We start from the raw sequence: 10,629 nt of genomic DNA, 5'->3' as shown, positions 1-10,629 counted from the left end.
AGCTGATGGATCATCTGCATGTTCATTCTTTTGTCAAAGTTGCATCATCGTCTATAATATTGTTGAAATTACACTAAATACGTTCCTGACTTGCTTTATAAATTATTTTTATCTTTGTATGATTTGACTGTCATGTAGAACATTATGGTATGACAATAACACCTCATGGGAATAGATAACATATCTGGATCGAAACCTTATGTCAATAAGATGCATGCCTTGTCTAAAAAAACTTGACAATATCTGTTAGAATAAACACATTTATATGAGGGCTTTCATTTGCAATATGCAATTGATCTTTATTGTACTTCAAAACCAATCTAATATTGCAAGTTCCTCATTTCAATTTTGTCAAGTAGGCCATATCCGTTGTGACAATATCTATCAGTATCAATGGTGTGACATCTTCTAATGTTTGGACTGCAGGTCCAATAAACGTTACGCTTATCAAGATGCATCATTTCACTTGGTAATTATTTCTACGTTAGCATATTTTAAGAGACATAGAATTCACATCCTCAAAATTTTATACAATAGTGCGTGCTATATTGTATCAAAGATATCGTCAACGAGATATCATTCTGTATCAGTTCGCAATTCGATCTAACTTACTGAGATCACATCACTTTATTATTTTTCAGATACCTTAATCTTCCATCAGGTTTCGTGAAATGTTATGTCGTGGGCTCTTCAATAGTACATTGCCTCCGTGATCATTTTAAGCATTTGCTCCTCTCATTTTTCTTAAAGGATTATTGCATTTGGAACTGATTGGTCCATTCTCCTTGCATGCTATAGACTCAGCCCTTCAGGGACATTAGTAGTATTTTGCAGCTGAAATATGAAATAGTTGGCTCAAAGAAATGCTTCTAGTATTTGACTTGAATTATCTTTTGAACGAGGATCATATAGATGATAACTCACAATATATTTCTTAGCTGTTTATTCTCTCCCCCTTGTGTTAGAAAAACTAATATATATCCGATCTTCTTTGGAGAATCCATCTGTGCATCGTTGTAGATTCATTAAATCATATACCGCACATCAAAAGTTATTAGATGAAAATATATTGTTCACGACCCTAAACCAATTGTAAGGAAAGAGTCCATCACAATTTATTGGTATGAAACATACATGTATTGTTGTATACAATATATCATATCACAGACCAACACATAAAGCTTTGTTCTCATATGCAATAATTTAGCTATTTATCAAAAGCATTCAATGCCAAACTAGCTTGACTATAAAACAACATTATCTGAAAATTACGCTCCTAATTCAATTATTTTGAGCGAACAACTTCATAAATATCAAACTACCAGTTGATAATAAACGCATATCTGACCGTCTCATAAATACATATATTAAAGACCATATGGCTTTTAACATCGGATATCAGTATGCTAGTTTAGCCCAAGTCCATATATAGTAAGCTTCCTAAAATAAACGGCCCACTACTAGAGTCTTCTATTTGTGGGGCGAAACTACTGCCTATAAATACCCCAAATCCCAAATATTTTCCCACGCAGTTACCAATTTTGCAGGTATGTTTCGTAGTGCTATCGCTGTGTTCTCTTTTTTTTTTTTTTTTTTTTGTTTTTCTTTTTGTAGGGTTTTGATTTTGATTGCTCTATTGTTTCGTATTTTGTAGGTGTAATTTCTATGTGATATATTTATTTTTTTCTGTTTCGTCTTTGGTTGTTTGTATGATTTCTAATTGTTCAATTTGTGCTGCGACGAACTATTTTTTTTTGTTTTTAGGGTTTCTATGAATTTTTTTCTATCATTGGCCAGGGGCGATTTTAATTTTTTCGAAATAAAATTTACATAAAATATGTAAAAAGTACTATAAGTCACCATAATTAATAATTTAAAGTATTTAAAAGACATGGAAAATTACGGTAAAAAAAATAACTCGTTTGATTCTCGAAAAGCGAAAAGTGCCGATCTTTTTGGGACGGAGGCAGTATTATTTTTGGGTCACGTGAATACATGGTCTCTCCGTAAAACTAGATATCTTATGTATATATTTTTTAAAATTAGTATAATATTAACTGCTGGAACACATGCTACATGAAGACTTAATGGTGCATTTGGTTAAAAGTTGAGTCATTTACCTACAGGATTAGGGATCAATTCCCGCATAATACATTTTTTCCTTCTTCTTTTTTAAGTGGTGAACCCATGGTTTAGAAATCCTAGATTCGTCTCTGCGTGTGGCCATGAATACTTTTTTACTTTTTCCTAGAGTTAAGTGGCCGTTTGGCCATAATATTCCGGAATTCAATGGAATTTGAAAAACACCAAAAAGTTGTTTTCACCTTTTTCACTCCAAATTACTTACAAGAATTCAAAAAACAACTCCAATTTGTGTATTCACAGCCAAACGCAACTCCAATTTCCAAATGCCATTTTTCACTTTGAAAACAAAAACTACTTTTTTCAATTTTTTTTTTTTCAAAGTTCCCAATTTTCATGGCTAACGGGCCCTTAAATCTAATGAAGAGGAAGAATCTGTTTTGTTCTGCCATTTTCCGATTGATAATTAATATGTGTTTCATTCGATTTGTTCCTTGTTTTTGATGCATGGTTGTCTAGAGTTGGGAAAATTAAATATATTGAAGAGTAAGACTGTTTTGTTCTGCAATTTTCCGATTGAGAATTAATTAGTGTTTCATTCAATTTGTTTGATTTTTATGTATGGTTCGCTAGAGTTTGGAATGTCAAATATATTGAAGAGGAAGCCTCTGTTTAGTTCTGCAATTTTCCGATTGAGGATTAATACAATAATAAGTGTTTCATTCAATTTGTTCTTTGTTTTTGATGTATGGTTCTGTAGAGTTGGTAAAGTTAAATCTATTGAAGAGGAAGACTCTGTTTTGTTCTGCAATTTTCCGATTGATAGTTAATAAGTGATTCATTCAATTTGTTCCTTGTTTTTGATGTATGGTTCTCTAGATTTGAGAAAGTTAAATCTATTGAAGAGGAAGACTCCGTTTTGTTGTGTTTTTTGATTGAGAATTAATAAGCCTTTCAATTTCAATTGCTTTTTTCTTTTTCTCGGTTACAAAGATCTAGTAGCATAGATTTTTGGGATGGTTCGATTTGAAGTCGATCTTATAAAGAAATGTGAACTGTCAGGGGATGAGATTTGCTTGATGTGATACTTAGACTAGCTCCTGGTTGCATACAATTATACAAATTGTATATTGCGTTTCCACGTCAAAAGCATGCTTGAGGTGTGCTTAAGACCTGAAGTTAAGACACAATAAACATTGGATGCTTCACAAGGCTTCAACGAAGGCGCCTTCACTGAAATGCCACATCGGGGTAATTCAGTTGAACATGTGCTTGGCACTTGGGCAACTGTTTTTTTACATATGATGTTCATTAACGAGTTTCACGGGCATTCTTTCGAGGAAGGCTGATAAATTTTATCAATCAACATCAATATGATAAATTTAATTGCTAAGGAAACAAACAAGGAATCAGAGAAATAACAGAATATCAAGCAAGCAATAGTTGGACCTCTCAAACTCAACATATTCGTGGAGTTAAAGGAAGGAAAATCTTAAAATCTTATTCATATTGAAGAAATGTAGGATTATGAGCCAAGTAATATATGAGAATTATTGGGTTATTACAAGTAAGGAGAAGAAGGATGTCATATATATATAGAGAGAAGATGATGCTAGTAATTAGGATTCAAAATTTGGAAGTTAATACAAGTAAGATAGTCACTGGATCTGAATTAGAAACTCGAACTGCATTTTCACATCTGAATTATAAATTTGAACTGATTGACAACCTGTTACATCACATATTTCACTTAACTATAACTTCCTCTATTTCTCTGCTCACATAATATTTTTGTGCGTTCCACTGTTAATTGCACTCTGTGGTAAAAATACCAATTGTATTGATGCTCTTCGCCTTGTAAACACGTTGTATTCCTTTGTAATTAACCTTTCAATTTATTTTTTTGTATCTGTTTGTATTTCTCAGTCCGCCCTCTTGAAGTCAACGTTTGTCTCTTCTGATCTAGGATCTTAATATACACTACTGTTAGTACTTTTTGGGAGAAGTCTGGTTGAAAAATGGGCAAGAGGAAGGCAAAAGCAAAGCCAGCACCAAGAAAAAAAAGGGACAAACTTGACACGGTCTTCAGTTGTCCTTTCTGCAATCATGGAAGCAGTGTAGAATGTCGCGTGTGAGTGTTTTTATTAATTTTAATCTAGACATGTTGCTTTTTGTGTACTGAATGACTGTCTGGTCACCGTATACTTTGAAGATTTATATTTGTTTTACTTCACGTTCAAGCTCTTTGCTGCCATCTCCTATCTCGTGATCTTAAACTAGATATGTTAATCTTATAGGTAAAAGTAATGGACAGTAACTGTGATGCTCAGATAGAATATATTGAAAGTACCTCAGACGATCCTGTATCTAGTTTAGCCTAAATACTTGAGCCTAGGATTTCTGAAATTAGAAACTCAATATCTGGATAAGGAAGGAGAGTGAGGTTAAAATTAGATTTGATGACAGGCTGAGAATATTTGTCCTGAGAAAGAAGATCTCTTTTTCCTATTTCCCGGCTCAGTTGGGTGATACAAATGATGAAGAGCTCAAAATGGTGTTATAGTCCATTAAATGTGTTACTTTAAGTCTTAGTTTCTTAAGGAGTCTTTTAGTCCTATTCAAGATTTATATGCCAGTGGAAAACATAGCGAACTTCTAGTACTTGTTAAACTTGCTTGTAGCTTTTATTTTTATGCCACATACCAAGCGTCATTTCACCACGCCATTACCGCTGTCATTGTTATTCTACTGCTTATATTATTGTTTCTGTTTGCACGTTTTACATCAGTTTTGTTTGGTAGTTCTTCTGATATACATATTGTTGTATGTTTCAGTGATATGAAGAACTTGATTGGTGAGGCCATATGCAGGATTTGCCAAGAAAGCTTTAGTACTACTGTGACAGGTAAGTTCTACATAGTGCCTTTTTTTTTTTTTTTTGGTGTGTGTGTGTGTGTGTGTATCCTGTATTAGGGTATTTTATGAGAACGTAGGTCTCTTGTGAAAACATGGTGTTCAATGGACTCTTAATTCTGTTTCGCTTACATTTTTAACCTGACATATTTTTTTGTTTTGCAGCTTTGACTGAGCCGATAGACATGTAAGTCAGTGTTGAAACATCATTCTGCTTTGCTCTAAATTGTCGACTATCTTCAAAACCTTTTTCTCCATGATTATCTTTAATAACTAGTCTGAAATCCATGGTGCAGATATAGCGAATGGATAGATGAATGTGCACGTGTCAATAACCTTGAAGATTATGAAGACTAGGAAGGAGGCTAGACAGCCATTTAAAGGGAATACTTCAACAGCAAAGCTTATCTCAAATCTGAGTGCCACCATAACGATGAAGCTACCTCGAGGCTAATGTAGTTAGTTGATCCTACTGGGATTTGTAAAATATGTTATGAAACAGTACCTTATATAAATGAAACATTTGCAAAAACATTCTTCTTACTTCTGAGTTGAAGAAACTGAAATTGTTGTGATAGAAAGTCAAATTTTGCTTATTGCAGATTTAGCCATGCACTTGGACTAAGTTCTACCAATCACTCAAATAGAGTTGGTTAGAGCTTTTTTTGTTTTATCAACTCTAAATCATAGCCAATAATGGCCTGAAATGACAGATTTTTACTATTGATGGTGCATATTCCTGAAGTCAAAAAAAGAAGTCATGTCTTTTATTTAACAAAAACAAAGGAAGAAAGAATGAATACCGCAAGTGAAACCAGAATATAAGGAGATAGACAACTAGGCACCTTACATATTAGTGATCAAATATCTCACTCTGTTTACCTAAGCAAAGAAAACAAAAAATGAAGCAAGTGAAATCAAACATTTTTTTTCCTTTTGTGATTTTAATACACTTTGTAGTGATTGTTTGGAAGTTAAAGATGCCATTTAAATTACAAAATAAGTGAGGATTCTAGTGAAATAATGCACTTCTTGTATGTCGGGTTACGGGAGAGTGAGTCTTGCATCAAAGGCTTGTGATAAAGCTTAGGTTTCGAGATCGAACTTTAGAAAAAAAATCTCGATATGAAGTGCTATCTCTTTTAGTGGATCTTGTGCGGGGCACATAAAAATTGATCGAGCAGCGAGTACATGATACTGAATGATTGTATAAAAACAATTTTAGTTTGAATAATCCAGGCACTGCCATTTGAGGAGTATTTCTTACTTTTTTTTTTTTTTTTTTTGGTGAAAGAGAATTAACAACAAACAACTAGCCCGAAACTAAGCGAGTGAATGAGGCCCAGCAACATCTCCTGCAAAGATGTAAAGAAATGCTAGAAGGCACTTGTGAATGTCACTCAAAACAAGACTCTTGACTAAACGCCAAAATGGCTAAATCATCAACTACCGAATTAGCCTCCCCATAAATATGAGCAATAGAGATTATCCAGTTCCTAGCTAAGAGGTGATGAATACAGTTGACAATATCACCATTTTAATGAAGCACATTTCTTCTAGCCGGCAACACATTAACTACACTAGCATTATCAATTTGCAAGGCAATTCAGCGCCACCCCCTATCTCAGGCTTCCTAAAGACAAGTGAGAACTCCCCATAGCTATGCTCTAAATGATGTACAAACCCCAATTTTGATTGAAAAACTTTCAAGCCACATGCTATGAGGATCGTGAATTATACCGCCTGTAGTCCCCACCAAAATATTCCTTTAAAGAGCCCCATATGTGTTCAAAGCCACCCACCCAATGCTCGGAGGCAACCAGTCGAACGAAACCACATGATTGTTGTTAGACACTTCTCCGATATTCTTTAACGAAAGCTAAGAAGGAGTACAAACTCTAACCTTGCTTATAAGGAGTGTTACCTTTTTGGCCATCAAAAGATACTCATTTTGAAAAAGAGCTTTTGCACGCCTCCGTTATCTTTGGGAGGCCTACACCTATATAAACTGTCTACCTGTGATGTCCCTTGGCCCGTAGGTCCATTATTACACCAAATTCAAATTCTCCAGCAGGTGTAACCAAATAAAATTCTTCAATCATTATCTGTAACTCCCTTCAATTCAGACATTAAATTGTTAGCTAGTCAATCATGGATATCAAGAGCAAAGAACCGAGACATGTCCTCTGAATCAAGAATGCTAACCCATATAGCCGAGCACAAATACAATCCCGGAAGACATGGAGCACAAACTCCTCCTCCACTCCACAAGCCACGCAACTACCAACTGAAGTAAGATATCTGCGATATCTCTCCAAATTTGTAAGCATTACCACACAACTATAGGAATACTCGAAGCTTTTCAGGCCCAAACCAACCCCAAATTAATTTCTAAACTTTATCAGAAAGAAAATTCTTAGTGTTGCTAAGAACCTCATACATCGAAGCAATGTGAAGGAACCACAAGAACTATTTCTCCAAAAAAATTCATCTCGAAGCTATTCACTAGGAGGCGGAAAATTGCCAAGTAATTTCACTATTTGTGATGGAACATATGGAGAAAGGAGCTGCAAATTCCAGTTTTCATTATGCCCAACAACATTCACTAACCTCCAATATAATTAGGAATAAAAATATCAACAACCTCAATTAAAGGCTTATCCATCAACCATATGTCATATCAAAAGGAACAATTCTTACCATTACCAATTGACCAACAAAGATTATGACTGACAAAAGGCCAAAGCTTATATGATTCCACAAAGCTGTGCCTTGGGAAGAAGGAAAAAGCAAAGACAGAGGCTTACTGTTGATCCTATATTTGCCTTCTAACATCGAAACCCGTAAGATTTGAGGTTCCGAGCTAAATCTCTTACAAAGCTTGACAACAAGAGCATCATTAAATTCGCTTAGACTTGTAATGTCAAGGCCTTCTTTCTCCTTTTTGAAGTGAAGTTGGTCTCAATTTACAAGATGGACTTTGAGAGGATCTACGTCCCCAAACAAAATTCCTAAACCACTTTTTAATATTAAACAAATAGTTTTATGGATGAAATAAAATTGCATGACATAAGAAGGTACTAGCATAAGAATTGAATTTACAAGCGTGATACTCCGCCAAAAGAAGGGAGTGCGACTTTTAACTTTATCCATCAAGTAATTAAAGTACATAGAAATAGACCGGTCACGAAGAATGGGTTACATCTAAATAGTGACCCAAATAGTCAGAATATTTAAAGCCAGAAAGCTGTCGAAAATTTGAATTAAGCTCAGGAGTGCAATTTTTGGAAAACACAAAAAATCGTGTTTTCCACATTAATTTTCTAACCAGAACAAGTATAAAGATCCTGCAACACGCCGAAGATTACCTGTAACTGATCCAAAGAAGCCTCCGCAAATAAAACAAGATTGTCCTCAAAAAATAAATGAGATAAAGGGGGTCCGTCTCTACCCAAATGAGTAGAACGCCAACCATTTGTAACCGCTTTATTAATGCCATGGGATACCCTTACCATGCAAAGCACAAAAATTATGTGACAAATCACTTCATCTATTCTTATTTATGTCTTGTTTTCTTTTTTAGATTATCTAAAAACGGATCACATTTTCTATATTTAGTAACTTTTCAATTTAATATTCTTATTCTACTTTTAGTGACAATCCTTTATAGGAATGGTTTAATTTAAGATTGAAAATTATAATTTATTTTAATATTCTTAATTTTTGTGTTAGAAAAAACTAAAACTCGTAAAACAAAACATGAATAAGCAATATCAAGCCACGTTACAGGCTTGTGAGTTTGATTTAAAATGCAATACCGATAGAAAATAAAACTATTAAACAAGTTTCTAGTACTATTGCTATTTATTTAAAAACTAAAAAGAAAAAGAGAATTAGATCAAAAGACCAAAATAAATAAATAAATAAAAGGAAACAAAGGTGCTAATAAGAAGGTATTGCACGGTTGTTACATATCATTTCATAATGTATCGTATTATATTCTATTGTGTTGTATTGCATTGTACAGTATCGTTTCGACGAATATAACGTTTGAATAGACTGCTTGTCTCCCATCATTACTTAATGCCACACGTTGGCAGTTTGAAGTACAAACCTATAAAAAAAAGTAGGGTACGGAATAAAATTAACAAAATTATTATTATTAAATAATAAACAAAGACAAAATGAGACGAAAAAATAAAATAACAACGTGATAAACTTTTCATGTTACGTCAAATATAACATAAAAAATCGACTCTGAACAAATTTGACTGTTATATAAAAATGTTGTTATATTAATATAAAAATCTAAATAAATATTGTATTTAAACTAATAACACACAGTACTTTACAATACAATACAATAAACGGAAAAGGGTCAAATATACCTCTCGTTATACTTTGGGTCCAAATATACCCTTTAAATTATACTTTAAGTTCAAATATATACTTCCCGTTATACTTTAAGTTCAAATATATTGTCTAAAATTGGACGTGGATATGACGTGACATTGACTCGGTGAGGTGGACACCACATACCCACCTCACCACCCCAACCCATTTACCCTCTTCCCCTTCTTCTTCTACCACTACCATCTCCTCCCTCCACAACCTTTGCAACCATTAGCACCACCACACCACCGAGAAAATAGGAGTCGATTAAAACAAAACAAAAAAAAAAGTTAAATTAAACGTGCTTTGGTTCTGTATAACATTTTACCTGGATTCATGTTATTTACTTAAAAAGTTACAAGAATGTAGTTATTGGTACAAGAGACCAAAAACCATCCTCAAATTCTTTTAAAAAAAAAAACGATCGCATGAAGCTAGAAGAATGTAAGGAAAAAATGTTGATAAACTTACCAAAATGTAGCCTAAAATGTAGAAAAATATTATGTTCTTGTAGTCTAAAATGTAGAGAAATATTATATGTTCTTGTAGAAATTTGAATGTGATTCCAGCAAAGAAATGGCTTCAAATCCCTCTGGAGGTTTAAATTTGTTATGGGTCATTACAACGAGAGTTTTTGTGTATATAGGGAAATCCGACACCAAGGTAGTAGTGTAGTTTATTCAAATCTAAAGGGGCCTTTTTGAAACTTAAACTCATTCTGGCCGGTTTATTTTTTCAGTTTTGAGCTCTATTTTTTTTTTTTATGATTTTCGTGAGTTTCACTTACTAGTTGTGTTTCTGTACTAAAATGATGAATATTCTTTTACTTATTTTTTTAGTTGGTGGTGCTAATGGTTGCAAAGGTTGTGGAGGAGAGGAGATGGTAGTGGTGGAAGAAGAAGGGGGAAGAGAGGGGTAAATAGGTCTGAGGGGATGAGGTGGCATGTCATGTGGTGTCCACCTCACCGAGTTATCAGTGCCACGTCATATCTCATGTCCACCTTGAACAATTTTAATGGAAGAAAGGTATATTTGAACTCAAAATATAAATGAAGGGTATATTTGAACCCAAAATATAACGAGAAGGGTATATTTGAACCTAAAGTATAACGAATATATTTATACCCTTTTATGATATTACAGGGTATAATTGACCCTTTTCCATACAATAAATAAGTAACAACCATCCAAACAAGCTTAAAATAGAAAAACAAAAAGGTGAAGCCAATTCAGATTTTAGCA

General features: G+C 33.8%; 1 protein-coding gene across 2 annotated transcripts; it reads left to right on the top strand.

Annotated features, from left to right (window-relative positions):
- The first annotated feature begins 1,399 nt into the window (after window positions 1-1,399).
- On the top strand, window positions 1,400-5,591 carry LOC132053264 (transcription elongation factor 1 homolog). 2 transcript variants are annotated; one of them, XM_059445215.1, is made up of 5 exons: window positions 1,400-1,547; window positions 4,049-4,213; window positions 4,917-4,987; window positions 5,161-5,182; window positions 5,292-5,591. In XM_059445215.1, exons 2-5 carry the CDS (start codon window positions 4,101-4,103, stop codon window positions 5,350-5,352), a joined length of 267 nt encoding a protein of 88 aa, XP_059301198.1. In that variant the 5' UTR covers window positions 1,400-1,547; window positions 4,049-4,100; the 3' UTR covers window positions 5,353-5,591. The 2 variants fall into 2 exon arrangements, with proteins under 2 accessions (XP_059301198.1, XP_059301199.1); XM_059445216.1 differs by lacking the exon at window positions 1,400-1,547 and having other exon boundaries at window positions 4,025-4,213.
- The last annotated feature ends 5,038 nt before the right edge of the window (window positions 5,592-10,629 follow it).

The sequence above is a fragment of the Lycium ferocissimum genome, chromosome 4 (assembly GCF_029784015.1).
Source record: "Lycium ferocissimum isolate CSIRO_LF1 chromosome 4, AGI_CSIRO_Lferr_CH_V1, whole genome shotgun sequence".
NCBI classification, from domain to species: domain Eukaryota; kingdom Viridiplantae; phylum Streptophyta; class Magnoliopsida; order Solanales; family Solanaceae; genus Lycium; species Lycium ferocissimum.
This window is presented reverse-complemented; position numbering and strand designations above follow the sequence as displayed.